The sequence below is a fragment of the Eurytemora carolleeae genome, unplaced genomic scaffold (assembly GCF_000591075.1).
Source record: "Eurytemora carolleeae unplaced genomic scaffold, Eaff_2.0 scaffold103, whole genome shotgun sequence".
NCBI classification, from domain to species: Eukaryota; Metazoa; Arthropoda; class Copepoda; order Calanoida; family Temoridae; genus Eurytemora; species Eurytemora carolleeae.
This window is the reverse complement of record NW_019396276.1, coordinates 260,817-282,198: the sequence shown is the minus strand read 5'-3', so window position 1 is coordinate 282,198 and position 21,382 is coordinate 260,817. Positions and strand designations below refer to the sequence as shown.

Here is a 21,382-nt window from a genome sequence, read left to right as displayed (position 1 = left end):
TTCAATTGTGGATTTACTACTGTAGGAAAACATATAGGAATTATCAGAAATCGGCACTTTTAAACCTGGAAAAACGACAATATCTTCCACATTATTTATCTGATAAAGGTTTCAAGGGTTGCAGTTCGGAATCGGACATTGCCATTTGCAATTGTTGGTTCTCTTGGGTTCTCCGTAAAAGTGACTTGCTGATTTATTCATTAAAAATAGGAGAGAATATCAATTTATTTTACCACTTGACACTCGACACTCGACAGTCCACACTCAACACTCAACACTCCACACTCCTCACTCAACACTCCTCACTCAACACTCCACACTCAACACTCAACACTCGACACTCGACAGCCTGTTTAAGTAAACTTCACTTTTCTCTAAAGTATTATCAACATAAAAATGATGAAATATATTTTATATTATTTTATAAACAATAGTTAAGTTTGTTCGTGATGTTAACTTCAACTACGTTACCCAAAATTTTGAAAAAGTTTTTTTATGAATATAATCTGAATATGAAAATATTAGTAAAACTTATTTGACACTTGTGGAACTTATTATATTCATAACAAGCTCTATAAACTTACTAGACACTTGTGGAACTTATTATATTCATAACAAGCTCTATAAACTTACTAGACACTTGTGGAACTTATTATATTCATAACAAGCTCTATAAACTTACGACACTTGTGGAACTTATTATATTCATAACAAGCTCTATAAATAGAAACTTAATGGTTCCAGTTCTGTATGTTTGAATTTAAAGGTAGATTAAATATATATAAATCATATAAATGGAATTAGGTAGACTTAATCAATTCTTAATCTATTTCTCTTTCCTTTTATAAATTTCCTTTCTTTCTCTTTCCTTTTATACATTTCCTTTCTTTTTCTTTTCTTTTATACATTTCCTTTCTTTCTCTTTCCTTTTATACATTTCCTTTCTTTCTCTTTCCTTCTCTACATTTCCTTTCATACATTTTCCCATTTCTCTCTTCTTTTATACATTTTTTCTCTTTCTTTTAACTCTATTACATTTCTTCTCTTTCTCATTCCTTCTATGACCTTGCTTTCTTTTTCTTTCTTACATTTCTCCCGATTCTCTTTTTATTTTCTTGAATTTCTCCCCTTTCTTTTTCATTTCTTCTTTACAAATTTCTTTTCATTTTCATTTTCTTTCTTTTCTTTCATACATTTCTTTTCTTTCTCTTTCCTCTCTGGATGTTCTACGCGGCAAAGTCGAGTATATCTTATATCTCCTCTCTTCATGAAAACTTACAATTGAATTTACGGGGTTAAGTTAACAATACCCCCCTCCCCCTCCCCCCCCTTCCATACATCCTGCACGGAAGAGTAGTATACCTGTGTGCGCTCTCTGTAAGCACAAAGTCTCAGTCGTATATTTGACCCCTCTACGCGCGCACCACTACGCGCAACTGTGAATTAGCTGATAAAGTTTATAATCACGAAGCAAATAAGATTCTTTACAGAAATATTGTTAGATTAGATCAGAAATTGATAAAAAAAAATAGCTCCGACGAATTAGTATATAATATATATAATACTTTTTAATATTATTATCTAAGATTTCCATCAGCTGTTTTCAAATAACGGCCTAGTATGAACAGTATGAGTGTAGAGACGTATACAAGCATTAGACAAAGAGTCTTTCTTTAGAGATCTGAACGGTAGAGCTACAAAGGATTCATGCTTTCGCCGTTTTAAGAAATATGCATGCAACATCCGTTTCTTTGTTTGATTCAGAAACGGATGGGAGTTCAATTATTTAAGTTTCACATTTCAGTGATTTCTAAAAATAGAAAAATAAATATACGGCTGTAAATTAACTTTATGTCTGAGGTGTACACCTTTCCTTTTTGTTAACGTGGTCCTAACAAATGTTGACATATGTGTAATTTTTTTAAACCGCTTTTAATCGGCGATTATACACCAATGTTGTGTGAGAGCTGACATAGGCGTCAGGGTTTTTTTTTAAACATAAAACATTTCATAATTTTAAAATTGTCTTAACCCAACCTAACCCCACATATCGGATATCATTGTATTATTATTGATAAATAAGGCTGCAATGCTCGCCCCTTATCCTGTCCTTGCCGCAGCGCTTGGCTCAGAATTTGTCTTAACCTAACCTAACCCCACATACCGGATATAATTGTATTATTTTTTTATAAATAAGGCTGCAGCGCTCGGCCCCCTAGCCTGTCCTAGCCGCAGCTCTCGGCCCAGAAATTGTCTTAACCTAACCATACCAAATTGTTGGTTACCAAATTTTTAGTTACCAAATTGTTAGGTTACCAAATTATTAGTTACCAATTTGTTAACTTACCAAATTGTCAAGTTACCAAATTGTTAGTTACCAAATTGTCAGGTTACTAAATTGTAAAGTTACCAATTTGTTAGTTACCAAATTGTTGGGTTACCAAATTGTTAGTTACAAAATTGTCAAGTTACCAAAGTATTAGTTACCAAATTGTTAGTTACTAAAATGTTAGTTACCAAATTATTAGCTACCAAAAATCCACCCATCGTGTATTCTGTCAAATCCTTAACAGTTTTCAGATTTATCTCTAACCAGAGATTCAAATATTTGGCATATTTTCATGTATTCGCAGCAGTTTAAATTAAATCTACTTTAGTTCAATTTTTTAGAAAATATGTTAAATTAGAAAATATAAAAAGAATTAAAATGATTGTTTCGACAGACCAACAGGCTTTTTCTGTTACTATTATGGTTAAGGTAATGCACACACTTAATTCTTAGTAACAGGGGCGTTTACAGAAATTTGTCCGGTGGGGGGATGGCTCATACAAATCAACGATCAGGATAAAACAGGATCGTATACACGAATACCCCCCGCCCTGTATACGCCCCACGTAAGGATAAAATAGTATTCTACGAATTCTCCCCCCCCCCCCTGTGTACACCCATTACGTCAATTTTTGTTTTCCGATAGTTTGATCTCTTATTCAAAAAATGTCCAAATTATAGCGCAAGAGACTTTATTTGCGATCGTTCATATGGTGTACCGTCCCGTGTTGTCGCATGTTTTAATTTTTTTCTAGGTGGGGGGGGGGGCTAGGCACCCATCGAGGCCTGAACACCCTCTGGGAATCATAGATTTCACTGATCCAAGGGGTAAAAGGCTGGGCCCCAACCTGTATATGCCTCTGCTCGTAACATTTCTACAAATGTTGGTCACATTTGCCAATATTAACAAATGCATACACGTCTTATTTCTATAACACTGATTTTTTATTGATATTTTTTTAGAAACAAAATGATGATAGCAGAACTCTCAAAATGTTACAAATATTCAATGATTCATAGCTTTTTCCAAATTTATAAAGAGCAATACAACCTTTCTTTTTAATTTTATCACATTTATTAATTACAGTCAGAACCAGAAAACTATGTAATAGGAAGACGACATTAAAACAATGATTAAGTGCATTTAATGTTGGTCCAAATCAAATGGTTCTACTAGTAACTTATTAAATCACTTGTTATTTAAAGTTGTCTTCCTATTCCACAGTTTCATGGTTCTCATTGTATATGATACTGTAAACACTTTTTCCTGACAGTATGTCACTTCACTACCGTTAACACAGAACCTTTTTTTTAACACAATGTTTAACATATTACCATATTTTTAACATGATGTATAACATATTAACAAATCTTTAACATAATGTATAACATATTAACATATTTTTAACATAATTTATAACATTTTACCATTTTTAGGGAGATGACACTGAACCCCCGCCGTCAGTTTTCAAACAGAAGAATGAGTATTTAACCAAAGTATTCTTAATTTTATTCTACTTTTAATATTAGTAGATATTTAAATAGTATTCTTAATTTTATTCTACTTTTAATATTAGTAGGGATTTAAATATTATTCTTAATTTTATTCTACTTTTAATATTAGTATTAATTTAATTAATTATATTCTACTTTAAATTGTATGTATTCTTTTATTTGTACATTTTTAATCCTTTAATAGTCTATCATATTCTTAGTTCTATTATACTCTTTTCTATTCTTAATCTATTTTGTTCTTAATTCTTCATATATAACATTTTTCATTTGATTCCATTCTACAAAATTCTTACTTCAATTCTATTCTATTCTTACTTCTATTCTATTCTATTCTTACTTCTATTCTTTTCTTTTCTACTCCATATCTTAATTCTATTCTATACTATTCTACTCTACTCTATCACTTCTTCACTATTATATTCTTAATTATATTGTATTCCTAATAAATTCTATTATATTTTATTCAGTACTAATCTACTTTATTTCATTTTTAATCATTTTCTTTCTATCCTGTTCTAGAATTTTTCAATTCTATTCTTTTCTTAATTCTGTCACATTCTAAATTTTGAATTCTTAAAGGGACTGTAAGCGTAATTTCAAGTGGCAGTAAATGCAAAGATGGCATTGTCCGATCTACATCGATAACTTTACACTACTCAAATATTAGGTCTTTTAGATTTATCAATTATAAAAAAAATCTGATCATTTTATGTTTTTCCTTGACCAAATATTGATTAATTCACATTAAGAACTAAATCTAATGTGTACATCCAAGAAAAAGAAATACATAAGCAAAAATTGGCTTGGTTTGTAAGTTATTTAACTCTATGTGCAAATAGAAATATGTTCAATTTGAAAAATCTAAAAGACCTAATGTTTGAGTAGTGCTTAAAAGCTTTGTCTGATCAAGTATGAATTTGCGGTTTCTCTGCGAAATTTCTCATTTCTTGCTTCTAATGGAGAAACTGACAGAAATAAACACTTTTCGAGTTAGAATTACGACTTTATCTTCCACATTTCTAATCAGATTAAGGTGGCAATTAGGTACCGTTGTAAATCAGGCATGCTCATCTTTGCATGGAGGTTCACTTAACATTATACACTCATAGTCCCTTTAAAAGCACTGTTATCTGGGAGCTAGCATGGTGTATATGAAGGAAGTTGTTGATGTGTTCCTATAAATATGATTTATCTTCCTACTTTATGATATTCTTGTTTGTAACTGCCAATACTGCAGTAGAAGTATACATGTAGACATCTACAGACAGGGTGACCCATAAAAAATGAGACTTCAAAGACGACCGCACGGAGTCTTTTTTCTGACATTTCTGTCTAACCACAGCTGTGAATTAGTATCACTCAGATTTAGACAACTCTGAAAGTTAGTCACCAAATTTTTTGTGCAGCCTCGATTTTAAAAATTTTGTACAGCCTCGATTTTAAATATTTTGTACAGTCTCGATTTTAAATATTTTGTACAGTCTCGATTTTAAATATTTTGTACAGACTCGATTTTAAATATTTTGTACAGCCTCGATTTTAAATATTTTGTACAGCCTCGATTTCAAATATTTTGTACAGCCTTGATTTTAAATATTTCGTACAGCCTTGATTTTGAAAGTTTCGCAACTCCAAATTTTTTTATTTCTCCTCAACGGCTTACAAATACTTTTTTGTAGCTTTAGATATATACAATTTAAAAGTGCAACACGTTTGTTTCTAGCTTATGATAAAAAGGAAACATTGGGATTAGACTAAATTTTTGCAAGAGAGCGGCCACACTGCACATCTTGGTTTTGCAGTAGGGAATTTCTTTGCTTAATCTTTAATTAACAATTTAAAGCAATTACAATCTATAATACATTTTATATTGAAATAGTTTAAGGTCGTCATTAAAGTAACATTCTTTGTGGGTAACCCTGTAGTTTGTCAGGAAAAGACGACTTAAAAATATATTTACGGAAGTAAACACAAAAAAAACCTTGCGAAAGTTAGCGTATTAAGAGCGTATATTATAGAAAGAAAATCTTTTTTTGTGTCTATAATTTGTATACAGGGTGTCCCACATCATATTGGATTGTATCTAGCTCTAAAATCCGAAAATCTAAAAAGAATGAATCATTTTAAAAAATTGTATAAGCATAATGTGTAAAGATTTGCATGCAGAAAACACTAGGTTTTTGATAGTATTATGTGCGTACTTTGGCGTTAATACTGGGAGATAATCTAATATGATACTGGACGCTCAGTATATTAATGTAAGAATTAAAAAAAGGCTTAAAGAATATAAGACAATATGAAATAATATTTCCCGACAATTTATTTTTCTAATTGTCTTAACTTTCGGGCTCTGGTGGTCATATTTATTTTAGATGAATATATTTATTTTAGATGAATTTCTAGGGGGGGGGGGGGGGAACAGCAGCTATGGAAGGTAATTTATATATATGAGAGGGTATGGACGGGATGAAATTTAATAAAGGTTCCACGCGGGAAAAATAAAAATAATATTTTTTCAGGAAGAAACAGTCCAACAGTATGAGAACTCATCCCATTATCAGGTACAAACTCAATAAAAAGATATTGTTCATGAAATTTCAAGTGATGAGCTGAATGGAACTAGCTGTCGTTTTTATTTCTTTGAAAGAGATATGATATCATTGTCCGAATCATAACAAGACCTTTAAACCCTTCATCTGATTAATGATATGAAAGATGTCGTTTTTTTCTTGAAACGGGTTTTATTTTAACAATTAATCTTGGTTCTGTAGCAAAAAATTCTTCTATAGAGAAATCAAAATAAGGAAAAAAATTAAGAAGAAATCATTAATAACTCATCTGTTTCTGATCAGACAAAGCCTTAACAAATATTTTAGAAATTTTGTTATAAATTCATTTACATTTTTCAAAAGCAATTTTGTTCTTATGTTTTGCGAAAGTCACTTTTGTAGAAAAAAATTAAAAATATTTATTTTTCAAACTATAAACGTTGATATCTAATTCATGCTTGATCAGACAAAGCTTTTAAGGTTACCGTTGTGAATCGGACATTGAAGTCTTTGTAAGGAAGGTCAGTTGAAATTACCCTTACAGTATTCTTTATTTGCTTTATATACGATGCAATTTAAACGACGAGTTTAGTTGGCCGCCAGGTGTCTCTGCTCTCAATGTGACAGAGACACGTAGCGGACAAAAAAATCGTAGTTTTAAGTGCATCGAATATAAAACAAAAAAAAGAATATTATGAAATATCAACTTTATGCGAATGCGTCGAAAAAAAATCATTGATTAAAGGTTGTACTTTCTAAATAATTTCTTTGGAATTAAATTGATTTTTTAACGATCCGAATCGAATATTGCAACTTTCTGATTTCCATTTACTGTTTAGCGCCGATATAAGGATTCATCTGTAATTGGATAATGAGCTAGATATGAAAAATAGATGTTACCGCTATGCAATTTCTATTGGTTCAGAATAGACAACAAACACATGACTGAACTTTGATTGGATCAGCCGCTAATGGACTCGGCATACTAGAGTGTTATAGACGCAACAGATAGAAGTGAGATTAGTAGCAATCCCCATCGAATAATTTTTGACGCACGCCTATACCTCCTTTAATTTTTCGCGAACACTCCCTTTAAGAACATATTCAGTGCTTTAAAAGTTGACCCTCCCGGCTGTAGAATATTTTTTTAATTTCGAGATAAACAAAGTTAAATATCTTAAATTTCTGCCATCTCATACTCTGCTAAAAATCCAGTAAATGTGAGATTTAAAGTTATCTTGCTAAAAATGTTTCTTCTGTGTCATTTAGTTTCATGGGAAAATATATATCATGGTTGTCACTGTTAGTATTAAATCGTTTAAGTAAAGATAAATAATCTAGCATTGAAAAGGACTGTTAGTGTAATTTCAAGTGACCTTCTGTGCAATGATAGCAATAGCCAATTTACAACGGTACCCTTGAAACCTTAATCTGATAAAAATGTGAAAGATAACATCGTATTTCTGACAAGAAAAGTTATTATTTCTGTAAATTTCTCCATTGTTTATTATAGGTAAGAAATGCGCAAGTGCACTTTCGCTCAGAAATACGCAACTGAAACTAAACAGTTTAAAGAAACAAAAACATGGATATCTAATTGACACTTTGAACAGTCCCCTGAAACTGTAACGTTTAGTTTTTCTCATGGCGTTACATTACATACTTTACATCAAGGTTATAATGCAAGAAAAGTTAATTGCAGTTGCGTATACTCTGCGTTCATATTGAAACCAGTTCTTTCTGGGCGGAATTTGTAAACAAGAATAGATACATCAGTGTTCGTTTAGTATCCGAGGAGGTTAAAAGCATTAAATTTTGATAAGATAATTTACATAATAAATTTCCTATGACTGCGTACACTTCTGAAATAACTTTCCTTGCATTATAACCTTGCTTTACATATAACTTAATATAACTACTATTATGATTATCATAAAGGAAAAAATTATCATATATACATTATTAACACAGAAATGCGTCACATCTAATTTTTAAAGATTTTGTTGCATACAAATCAACGATCAGGATAAAACAGGATCGTATACACGAATACCCCCCGCCCTGTATACGCCCCACGTAAGGATAAAATAGTATTCTACGAATTCTCCCCCCCCCCCTGTGTACACCCATTACGTCAATTTTTGTTTTCCGATAGTTTGATCTCTTATTCAAAAAATGTCCAAATTATAGCGCAAGAGACTTTATTTGCGATCGTTCATATGGTGTACCGTCCCGTGTTGTCTCATGTAGTCTGTATTTGTACTGTACTGCTTGCCCTGGCTAGTTAAAATTCAGCCCGGTACATGAAATGAACTTGAAGTACCGTGACATAGCCCAACAAAAATTATAAAATAGCAAATATGACAAATTATGACAAATTTACATTCAATGGATGAACATGCGTTTTTAAATCTTAAGTTACAGTTTATTCGAAAAACAATGTGATAAAAATGAGAGAGAACCTAATTTTGTCAAAACTACAAAATTTTGACAAAATTCATTCTTTTTAAATTTTCTGATTAGTCCCGGAAATCGGATTTTAGAGCTAGATACAATCCAATATGATGTGGGACACCCTGTATACAAATTATAGACACCAAAAAGGAAAATCGGGATTTTCTTTCTACAATATACGCTCTTAATTATATTTCCGTCTGAGCGCTAACTATCGCAAGGTTTTTTTTTGTGTTTACTTCCGTAAATATATTTTTTAGTCGTCTTTTCCTGACAAACTACAGGGTTACCCACAAAGAATGAGACTTTAATGACGACCTTAAACTCTTTCAATATAAAATGCATTATAGATTGAAATTGCTTTAAATTGTTAATTAAAGATTAAGCAAAGAAATTCCCTACTGCAAAGCCAAGATGTGCAGTGTGGCCGCTCTCTTGCAAAAATTTAGTCTAATCCCAATTTTTCCTTTTTATCATAAGCTAGAAGCAAACGTGTTGCACTTTTAAATTGTATATATCTAAAGCTACAAAAAAGTATTAGAAAGCCGTTGAGGAGAAATACAAAAATAAGCGTTTGTCAAAACTTTGTAGTTTTGGGTGTTAAGAAGAAGATTTCGTTTCTGCTACTACAGCATGCAGTAACTGTCAAGATTTAGTTTCTGCTACTACAGCATGCAGTAACTATCAAGATTTAGTTTCTGCTACTACAGCATGCAGTAACTATCAACAACTAAAACTCCAGAATGATTTTCGTCTTTGGTCTTTCTATTCTTAAACAATCGCGATTGATTTAGTAATTCGCATTTGTTACCATAGTTTCTGTAGAAGTAATTATTTCCATTAACTGATAGCGCAGATTAAAGGATTCATAACTCTGATTGGATAATGAGATAGATAGAAAGATAGATGTTACCGCCAAACTATTTCTATTGGTTCAGAATAGACAACAAACACATGACTGAACCCTGATTGGATCAGGAGCTAATGGACTTGGCATACAGGAGTGTTGTTGCAACAAATACATTTCTAAACATGTCTAGGGACCAGATTTAATGAATAGCGAGAAGCAGTTGAAATACTTAACTCAGGTTCAACCAGTTCTGTTGTACGCCGGGTTGAGAAGTGATTCAACTTAGTTTATGTGGTTCAACTATTTCTTGATATTAATTAAGTTTGGTCCTAGAAAGCTTTTTTAAATTCAGTTTAGGTGCAAAAAGAAAATCCTATGGTTATTTCATAATAGAAAATGAAGAACATTCCATTTATTTTTGGTTCTTACTGTATGAATTGAATTAGTTGTAAGGGTTTGCAAACTAAGTATATAGAGGGAGGGGGGAGGGGGGGGTAGAAAGTTTAATTGGTGTTTACTCATTGCATTCAGTTACGCAGTAGTACACACTTATCTGAATAAAAAAACACATTCATTAAGGAAAATTTGTATCTTGTTTTAAACCAATTTCACTTTTCTATTTACTGAGTGACATGTTCAGTTTCCAATGGTTGCACACACAGCTTTTATCTGGTCAACAATGCGGGAGATTTACGTGGGTTTTTTTTCTTGAAAAATTTAGACTTTCCTATAATTTGACCGGCAAATTACTGCTTCAGAAATAATGTTAAGGGAATTTTTGGAATTAAATACCTCTTAATCTAGAAAACAATTTACATAGAAAGTCTCTGTAACTTTCGTTTCATGGTTTAGGAGGGACTAATTAACAATTGACTGAATTTATTCCAATATCTAAGAGGAAGTAAGATAAGAGGATAATATTTTATTGTTGAATGAAACATTATCTTGTATAATACTGTAGTATGTAAGATACAACTATATTTGCCACTTTTATGTTGGTTTGTTGTTTTGTTAGTTCCCGATAAACCAAATTTTTGCCTGGGACATGACATGGCCCACACCCGTAGTGGTGCTTTAAGTCCGGTTAATTTTTTTCAATATTCCTTTGACATTTTTTGGGGTAATTCTAAAAATTCACCAATAACATGATATTTTGACGACTATTTTCAAAAATAAATAATTACAAAGTTTAAAAACGGGGTTTCAATTTACTTGATGTTAAAAACGAGCTTATTTGAGGTCAACAATTCAAAATGTTTAAAAATATAAATGATGTCTAACGGCTAGACCGAATGGGTTGACATTTTTTGTGGACACTCATGAGTGGCCGGGGGTGTCAAAGCCTAAAAAAATCTAATTAAAAAAAATATATATTTTAACAGCCACGCCGGGCACTTCAGTTAGTTACATATATATTTCTCCACTCTTCTACTGTGATTGAGACCCACAAAACTCTGAACCAGGAAGACTCAATTCTCGATTTTCAATTTTCAATAATCAAATTAACATGAAACACAGCACAGCAATTGTGCAGTGTACAATAAATTTTAAAAGTTTATTTAACTATTTGCTTTATCAAGTATAGGGTTACCCATAAAGGTTAAGACTACAGAGACTACTTAGCGGAATTTATTTAGTCTTTTTCTTAAATGTACGGTCCACTGAACCTGTAAACTCGTTTCTTTCATTGATCAGTTGATCAGTTGATCAGTTGATATACCATCAAAATACTGTATTTAGAGCAGAACCCTAATTGCAAAAGAGTTTTAGGTTGTCAATAAAGTATTATTAACTGTGAGTAACTCGTCTAAAATATAGTCTTCTTATTCCAAAGTTTTTGGGCTCACTGTATCTCTAAAAATGTTAATCTATAAATAGAAAATAGAATTAGGATTAATGAAATAAATTATGCAAGACACAAGAAAAGAAAAACAATTATATAGAAGCAAGAAATATTTATTAAAAACAAATATAGATACACAATTATATAAAAATATAGAACAAGGACAAGACAAAAATATATAAGATTGTAGAATTGAGGCTAAAAAATGTTTTCCATTACTGGCACCAATACAGTATTTAACTATCTAAGCTACATATATCCAGACTGCTGAGAAAAGTATCAATTTTCAAGACTTGGTCGACTTTAAAGTGTTGCGACGCCTTGACCTTTGATTTTACCTTTTTAACTCAGTCTCACTTGTTTTTTAGCTCTCTGTACAAATGTACAATGTACGTTTTAGAATTATAAAGCAATATTTTTTATTAGAAGTAATTGAGAAAATAGTCAGCTTAATTCATAATCTTAAAATATTTAAGATATTTTTGCTTATTTTAAACAAATTAAAAATCTTTTGCGACATTTTTGATTTAGAGAAAGAACGGTAAGACACAAATTTTGCCTATAATTGGCTCTTCCTGCTGAAAAATAAATACTTTTACATAAAATCAATAGTTTTATTAAAATATTTAATGATTTTGTTTTCAGGATGTACTTGATGGATTTGAATGTTTACGAAAAAGAGGAATTTTACTGGATGTCAAACTTATTGCAGAGGGAGAAATGTTTCAGGTAAACATGTACAATATGTACAGTAAATACACCGTACAGCGGGCACTGTACATATTTGCAACATGTACACTGTACAATGTTGCAGTAGGGTGGGTCATTCCTTGATGAACTTTTTGGATCCACACGGATATCACACATCTAAGTTATGCATTAGATTACTACCGACTTTGAGATATCGCATCGCCTTCTCATCTTCCTCACCTCACCAATCCATTTCTCCCTGTAGAAGCACGTATATTTTAAACCCGAATTTTAAGATGAATAATTGATAAAAGGCTATGTAGTGTACTGTACAGTTTGTACACAATGGCATTGAACTGTAGAAGTTTTCATGAAAGAAATTCTATATATAAAGATTTCAATTCACTTTGCACTTCCTTAGTGCAATTTACAACATGTGTATGGATGGTTTCCACATATATATAATATATATATATATATATATATATATATATATATATATATATACACAATATATCAGGGGGTCAATAAAAGTTGATAGATTGATATGTTAAATGAAAGTATGATGTCAAGTTGAAGAAAGCTTCCATACTGTACTGTAGAGTGCTTACTACAAGGGAGTGTTGTTATGTATAGATCATAATTTATCTGTTATATTGATTACTGATATTTACATATTTATAATTGTTTACATATTTACAGTAACTATGTACAATGTACGTATGTAGGCGATTATATGAATATAAAAAGACGACTTTTGATTTTAATTTTGATTTACATCTAACTTTTAAACAGTGTGATTACACTAAAACATGCAATCAAAGAGAAGCTGTCAATTAAAAAGCTTCTTGATAATTGATTGTAAACTTGTAATTAGAAAAAAAGCTTGTTAACAATTAAAACTTAAATAAAAACGTCGGCCTTATAATTTCCAACCACCGTACATTTAAGTTATAAAGTTAACATCTTCTAAGGTCCGTGCACTGTCCATTTTAAAAGAAAGATTGCAAATGCAAGATAACCAGCCCCTGCTGTGCAGTGTACACGTTATATGCAAAATTATAAATTTTGCAAGTAAGGCTAAACCACAGGGAACTGTTTACTGCACACAGTATTGTCTGAATTTGCAAATGATTAATATGCTAAAACATGTCGGGTTGAGAACTATAGTTTGCAATCAGCAATCTGCATAAAGACATTCTCACATACTTCTTACATGCAATTGAGAATACGAAATTATCTCTATTTCTTCTTCTTTATTCTTGTACAAAATTACTTGAATTGCTCAAGTAGTAAAACTAACCTACTGAAACTGTAGGATAAACCAACCTATTTCTAAAATAGATAAAGCAACCTACTCCAACTGTAGATAAACCACCCTGGATAAGTATACCGTCAAAAAAGTTCTTGGAAAAAAGTTTCCGGAAAAAAGTCATAAATTACACTAAAAAAGTCCTGTGGAAAAAAGTCCTTTTATTAAAAAGTCTCCGGGAATAAAGTCCTAACAATTCAAGACTTTATTTTCTAGGACTTTTTTTCTAGGAAAAAAAGTCCCAGGAATCCAAAACACAAGACTCTATTTCCACTAACATTTTTTCCAAGGACTTGAAAAAATTCGGACTTTTTTCCACGGTTTTTATTTCCAGGTTTTTTTTTCAAGAAACTTTTTTTCCCGGGACTTTCTTACATAGATTCCCTATTCCAACTGTAGATAAACTGGCCTATTCCAACTGTAGATAAACCAACCTACCTCAACTCTAGATAAACCAACCTACTCCAACTGTAGATAAACTAACCTACTCCAACTGTAGATAAACCTACCTACTCCAACTGTAGGATAAACCAACCTACTCCAACTGCAGATAAACCAACCTACTCCAACTGTAGATAAACCAACCTACTCTGACTGTAGATAAACCAACCTACTCCAACTGTAGATAAACCAACCTACTTTATCTGTAGATAAACCAACCTACTCCAACTGTAGATAAAACAACCAACTCCAACTGTAGGATAAACGAACCTACTCTGACTGTAGATAAACCAACCTACTCCAACTGTAGATAAACCAACCTACTCCAACTGTAGATAAACCAACCTACTCCAACTGTAGATAAACCAACCTACTCCAACTGTAGATAAACCAACCTACTCCAACTGTAGATAAACCAACCTACTCCAACTGTAGAATATAAAGCAAAAAGACCCTGATAATCTCTAGTTTATGTATTTGAACTGTAAACTGTGCATATAACGGTTAAATTCTCATAAACTTCAACCTTTCAACAAAAATATGAAATGAATAACAAGTACTTGGATTATGATTTATTGAAGTACTTTAACATCTGGAAAACCAACAGAAAAGATATTAAAATAAATAGGATATGAAAAATTTTTTATTCCTTATAGAAATATTTTCTTTATGCAACCTTTTTTCCCTCTTTCCTAACCCTTTTCTGTCCTTCCTCCTCCTTTTTCTTTCTTCCCCATCTTCCTTCCTTCCCTTTATCCTCCTCCCTACCCTCCCCTTCCCCTTTCCCTTTTCCTTTCCTCCTCCCTGAGATTATTTGATATTTGAAGATTCAATATAAGGTGTATTTATCTGGACTCTAAGAATAATGATATATTGGTTTAATATCCAGTATCCAAGCCCCAGCCTGCCTACAGGCTGATCCATTAAAGATCCATTAAATAAACTTGTATTTTGTGGAAACATTTCATTCCTCTCAATTTAAACCAATCACTGTGCTCTGTTCAATGTACACCTTACACCGTAGAGTACTCAGTATTTTCTGTACACACTGTATTTTATTCAATGTAAACTGTACTTTATTCACTGTACATTGCACTGTATTCACTGTACACTGTACTGTATTCACTGTACACTGTACTGTATTCACTGTACACTGTACTTTATTCATTGTACACTGTACCGTATTCACTGTACATAGTTCTGTATTCACTGTTTACTGTACTGTTTTACTGTACACTGTATTATATTCACTGTGCACTGTGCTGTATTAACAGTACAATGTTCTTATTAACTGTATACTAAACTGTATTCACTGTACACTGTACTGTATTCACTTTACACTGTACTGTATTCACTGTACACTCTACTCTATTCGCTGTGAACTGTACTGTTTTCACTGTACACTGTACTGTATTAACTATACTCTGTACTGCAATTCTCTGTAGGTTCAGCATTGTACTGTATTCACTGTACACTGTATTGATTTACTGTACACTGTACTGATTCACTGCACACTGTACTGATTCACTGCACACTGTACTCCATAAATTGTGCAGTGCACACTGAACACTGTAATCTGAAAGATACACTTTATGTACTGCATTGTAAATGTATAGAGTTGTTTGTTTAGAGAGAAATTTTCCCCAAAAGGAAATATTTGCTGTCAATTTGCAAGGTTTTTGCTCTTGTTTCAATATTTACTTTTTGCAGTGTTTCTGCTAAGGGTTTATAGGCTGTAACAGAAGTAACTCAATTTTAACCGTTTTTTGACAGGAACAGGTTTATATTTTGTAAATGTAAGATTCAACCCCTATACTCTTAGGTTTAATATTTAATTCACTTCTGGTATTTTAGCATGAAATCTCCTTTAAATGATCTGCAAAATATTGGCACTGGATCAAATGTTTAATATAAACGAATTACCATGCCAGGTTTTTGCACAGTTGAAAATGGTGCATTTTTTCCTGCGGGCACGACTGTTCTTAATAGTCAGTTTCTGAAGAACGTATATAATGAATTATATTAATGATTGTTTGCAAGCCTATACAGGCCTATAGGCCTGGAATTTAGGCTTCCTAGACCAGGCCTGTTCAGTCATAAATGGAACTCTAAATCATAATTATGCGCTTTAACTAAACATAATATTTTTCTACTATAGGCCTGTGCATTGCATACATTAAAGGTTAAATAAAGGATTTGGTAGTACAACTGTACCAAGAACATCATAATATCTCCACAGTCATGTCATGTTGGCTCAAATGCAGGGTACGTGTTCATAAAAAAATGATTTATAAAAGCACACAAAAAAAGCGGCAGAAAATATTATAGTTACATCTGAGAACCTTTTCTAGAACAATTCTTTAGTGCAAATAAGGAGTCCTGGACCCTGGTTATAAGTCAGTAGAGTCATAGCATTAGAACCCATTTGTATATTTTAAATGTTAAAGTACATAAAGTATTTTCGATGTTTTTTCATTTGGGTTTGGAGATAAAACAGGATGTACATAGTTTATGTACATTGCACATTGTACACCTTAGCCCTGTACATAAACGATATCGATGCATTAATAAAGTAAGTTCCTTCTTTTGCAGATCCAGTAATTGCATACTGCTGCTCTGCAGTATAGAGGTGTTCCGACTAAATTAGTTTTTGTTAATACTGCCCATAGATTAATAACAATATAGATAGAACACTAGTTGTCGTCTTTTCTAGATTTAGGGGTTTGTTGTACACAAATACCCTGAGGCAGACGCCCAAGGAGTTACGCGCATGCTGCGTAAAATTACGAGACAAATAGAAAGTTAGTTCTACGCCGCATGCGCGAAACTCCTTTTGGGCTTCTGCCTCAGGGTTATTGTGAACGAAAAACCCTTAAATCTTTAGGTGACGACATCTAGTGTTGTATCTGTATTTTTATAAATCCATGATATTGCCTGAACATAATATTCATAATTGTTAATTGCAGATATGTTCAATCAGTTCTTACACAAATATTAGACATGAGGATGAATTTTGTAATGAATGAAAGGATGATAGGATGGAGGGAGGGGGGATGAATAGATGAATGAATTATTATTATAGATAAGATCACTTGACAGTTGTTTTGATAAATAATTAAATGCATGACTAAGAATTAGGCATTGAATTGCTAGATAAATAGATAGATAGAAACAAAGATAGATACAAAAATAGATAGATAGGTAGAATGTAGATAGATAGATAGATAGATTGAAAGATTGATAGATAGAAAGAAGGATAGATTTTTGAGTATAGGTATATTTTTCAAGTTCCAGAATGCTGCCATTTAAAAAAATTGTGTTAATCCAACTTTTGATCACATATTCTAACAATTAAATTTTTAAATGATTTTTTTCCGATGGCTAGTTATCCTTCTATCTTTATATCTTGCTTTTTCCTTATTCCTTCTCCTAGTTTTTCCCCCATTCCTTCTTTTTTTGTCCAATTAATTTACAAATTCTGTCCATGCACTGTCTCTTATGCTCCTTCTGAACCACTGTGGAATGTGCATTTTGTTATAAAGGAATTTAGTTTAAGTCGCAAACTGATTTTTGAATCCCTATATCTTTGAAACCAAAATTCAAAGACCAGATATTTCAAACTATGAATTATGAAATATCAAAGGTTTAAACCATTAGGTTCCAAAGGTATTGGGATTCAAAAACTTGGGTTTGTGACAAAGGCTCAATTTTTCTTTGAGATCAACTGCATTATTTGCAATCATTGAAAACTTCGTTTGATATTCTTAAACATTTTTTCTATGAAAAGTAACGACTGATGCATTCTGCATATCCTACATATATTACCCATGCAGAATTATTATTTTTAACTGCCTGGAAACCCAGCTTTGTCTGGAAACTACTTTTTCTGTAAAGAACCCAACCAACTCAACTTGTAATTTCTAAACCAAGCTAAGAACATTCCAGTGGTTCTACATAGCTCACCAATCAAAATTCGAGGCAAATCGGTCTTGATTTCTGCTCGGGCATACACACATCCTAACTACTATATATATATCCATAAAGGGTGTAAATCTGTTTTCTGATTGAATAATAAATTAAATACTCTATATATGTACATAGACTAGCCCGGGAGTTACCTGCATCAGGGTACGCATAGTTACTCCCGCCGTTTACCCGCGCTTGGTCGTAAATTACGATTTTAATTATTTTTCCAAATAAGAGTCGACCCACTCAACTTAGAAACTCAAAACCGAGGTAAAACATTCCAGTGGTTCTCCCGAGTTCTCCAATTAAAATTTGAGGCAAATCGGTTAAGTGGTTCCTCTGTTATAATCGGACATACAAACAAACAGAAAAAAACAGAGATTACAACTTTATATATATGTATAATATAAATAGATAGATGCAGGTTTAAGATTTCAAAAAGAAAAGTTTTTACAGAAATAAATCTATAAACCTTAAATCCGCCCTTTTTCCAGGACATTGATAGGGCGTTTGAACACTGAGCATAGTAGTGGGTGTTCAGAAGTATAGGTGTGCGCAAGGATTTTTTAGGGGGGGGGGTGGCCAAAAAAGGGAAGGGGAAATGACTGAAATGAATTTTGACCACGGAGCACTGTATATTTGTGAATAAACTATACAGTTGAAAAGTTTGGCTAAAACTTTATACATAACATCACAACCATACAAGGGTTTTGAAAATTCCTGGGCTAAAACTGTTAAATATACAGGAAGTAGAGGAAATTCAAAGTTTCGAAGAAACCTTGGAATTTTTTTATTGAAAAACTAGAATCCCAAACATATTCAAAATCTGCATCAATGTAAAAATAGTAATTATAACATTTTTAAAACTCTTCAGAAAAATAAAAGTTCTTTTAATTGATTACAACATAGTTTTACTATTACTTAAAAAAGTAGTATTCCACATTCGTGGATTTAATGAAATTTTTCGCACATTTCTGTGAATTTGCTTTCGGTTAAATCTAAAAAAATGAATTTTTTTTGTTAATGCAATCTAAGACACAACAAAATATTAAATGATTTTAAAAATTACAGATTTTTCTATACTTGTAAATAGCTCTGATCTTTTAAAACAGTTATATCTCGGCCTCCCGAGATTAATACACCGTTTAGAAATCATGAAGCGCGGTATATGAGATATCGTGGTAATCTAAACTGCACCCGAGGAATAGATGCACAGCGCGTAAAGCATGGTCGTGCACAGTTCTCAGTTTAAACTTCCTCTTTAACCCAAATTCCTAAAACTCTCTCAAACTACCATCCTAACTTCTAAATGGAGTATTCTCCTTACATTAACCCTTTAATCCCGGCAAGTTTCTCCTTTAATCTCTAAATGTTGGTTTGTAATTGTTGTTCATAAGATCCAACAGTCAGGGCTTAACCCAGATATTCTTGTGGACTAGATTTATAGTAATACAGATAGTGATAGTGCATATTAAGTGCACTACGTTAGTTCGTGTTTCAATCGTACGTTGTAAACAAATAAGTAAACAAATCAGAAAAAAATGAATGAATTGCATTTTCATTTTAATATTTGTCGCTGAGGAAAAGTGTCTGAAATTTAAGCCAGGATATTGAAATAAAAAACCTGTTATTGCAGAAACTATGTTTTACAAATGAAATAAAGTAATTTTTAGTATGCTATATAGAACCAATATAACAAAAATTGCTTTTTAAAATTTGGTTTTGATCTTCTATTGAATTTACGGCTCAGAAAAATCCAAAACGTTAAATTTTCAGTTTTTTACTTGTCTTGTAAACTGGGATTTTTTTATTCTTTCTTAGTCTATTTTTCTTGTATATGAGATAACTGCATTCATGTATACTATTGCAGACACATTTGCTGTGGTTACAGATCAGTGCAGATACAGAATGCAAATGCAGGCTTGACAATGCAAGTAATCAGGATGCACAATGTACCGAGTTCAAATCTTAAAGATATCTTTGTCAAATAGTTGATTTAGATTCGTCCTATTCAAACTTTCAGGAGTGTTAAGATTTCAAAAAGAAAAGTTTTTACAGAAATTGAGTGTAGAGTGTAGAGTGTAGAGTGAAGAGTGTAGAGTGTAGAGTGTAGAGTGTAGAGTGTAGAGTGTAAGAGTGTAGAATGTAAAAATCTTCATGACTTCAACTGCCTTGATATTTTCCAGACACCAAGATCTAACACAATCATGAAAATAGAAAATCATTTATTTCTCCCACGAACTTTTCTAAACCTTCCCATCCTTGTTAATTTTTCTTATCTCGTTTCTTGTTTCTCGTTCTCATCCTTGACCCCCCCCCTTTTTCCCCTCCCTCTCCCAATCTTCATCGATCACGAAATCATTATAAACTCCTCCTCCCCATTTTACCGAAAAATAACTTTCAGGTTGCACCTTGATCCGTGTTTTCTAGGATCACCCCCCCCCCCCCCTTAGTTCTGACGTTTACGCAGATTTCACGTGTGGATTTCTCCGGGCTGTGCCCCTAGTAGCCTCTCACCTAACCTTTACCCTCTAATATATCTTTTGTTTATTGTCTGCTGTATTTATAAACTCATTCACTAAACCACTTATTCATGTACAATACTAACTCACTCACGCACTCATCCACTCACTCATCAATGTATACTAACTCATTCAAAGATTCATTAATTAAACTATATCACGAGTCAAAGAACTTTGTATACAATTTTACTTTCTCGATCAAAACTTCTTCTCTCACTTATTCCAGTAATTTCTCACTAATCAATAATCAGATTTAACCATTTTTTAGTGAGTCCTTGAACACATTGAGAATAATGTCTCACATGAAATATATTTAGGCACATCGATCTCTTCTCGCGAGCTGTAGCGACTATTTCCGGGCCATGTTCTCCTCGGGTCTCAGGTAATTCCGCAGCATAGCAACCAGATATTTTGAAAACGATTTTGAATATTGTAAATGTTGGTGAAAACGATTTTGAAAATAAAATTTTTAATTTTTAACGAATTCTCCCAATAATTAATTTTTCTTGATGAAATAGTTTTTTATTTCGACACAATTTAGGGAAAGTTTTGAGGAAGAGATTTCGTTACACGGAGTTACCGCTAGAGGGCTTGCGGTCATTCTAGACTACATGTATACCTCCAGGTAGCGGTCATTCTAGACTACATTTATACCTCGGTAGCAGTCAAACTAGTTTACATTTATACCTTCAGGTAGCGGTCTCTGCCTACATTTATACCTCCAGGTAGCGGTCATAATTGTGACTACATTTATATCTCCAGGTAGCGGTCATAATTGTGACTACATTTATATCTCCAGGTAGCGGTCATTCTAGATTACATTTATAACTTCAGGTAGAAGTCATAATAGACTACATTTATACCTCCAGGTAGCGGTCATTCTAGATTACATTTATACCTCCAGGTAGTAG

At 32.4% G+C, this 21,382-nt stretch overlaps 1 protein-coding gene across 1 annotated transcript in view; it reads left to right on the top strand.

Annotated features, from left to right (window-relative positions):
• Positions 1-2,674: 2,674 nt before the first annotated feature.
• The window catches only part of LOC111699966 (kelch-like protein 34), a 34,628-nt gene continuing 15,920 nt past the window's right edge, over positions 2,675-21,382 (top strand). Inside the window, exons 1-6 of the mRNA XM_023470768.1 lie at positions 2,675-2,758; positions 3,767-3,826; positions 6,364-6,405; positions 12,186-12,269; positions 20,789-20,853; positions 21,013-21,096. Of these exons, the coding sequence (XP_023326536.1) occupies positions 2,708-2,758; positions 3,767-3,826; positions 6,364-6,405; positions 12,186-12,269; positions 20,789-20,853; positions 21,013-21,096 (386 nt within the window). The 5' untranslated portion in view covers positions 2,675-2,707. The remainder of the gene's footprint in view (positions 2,759-3,766; positions 3,827-6,363; positions 6,406-12,185; positions 12,270-20,788; positions 20,854-21,012; positions 21,097-21,382) is intronic.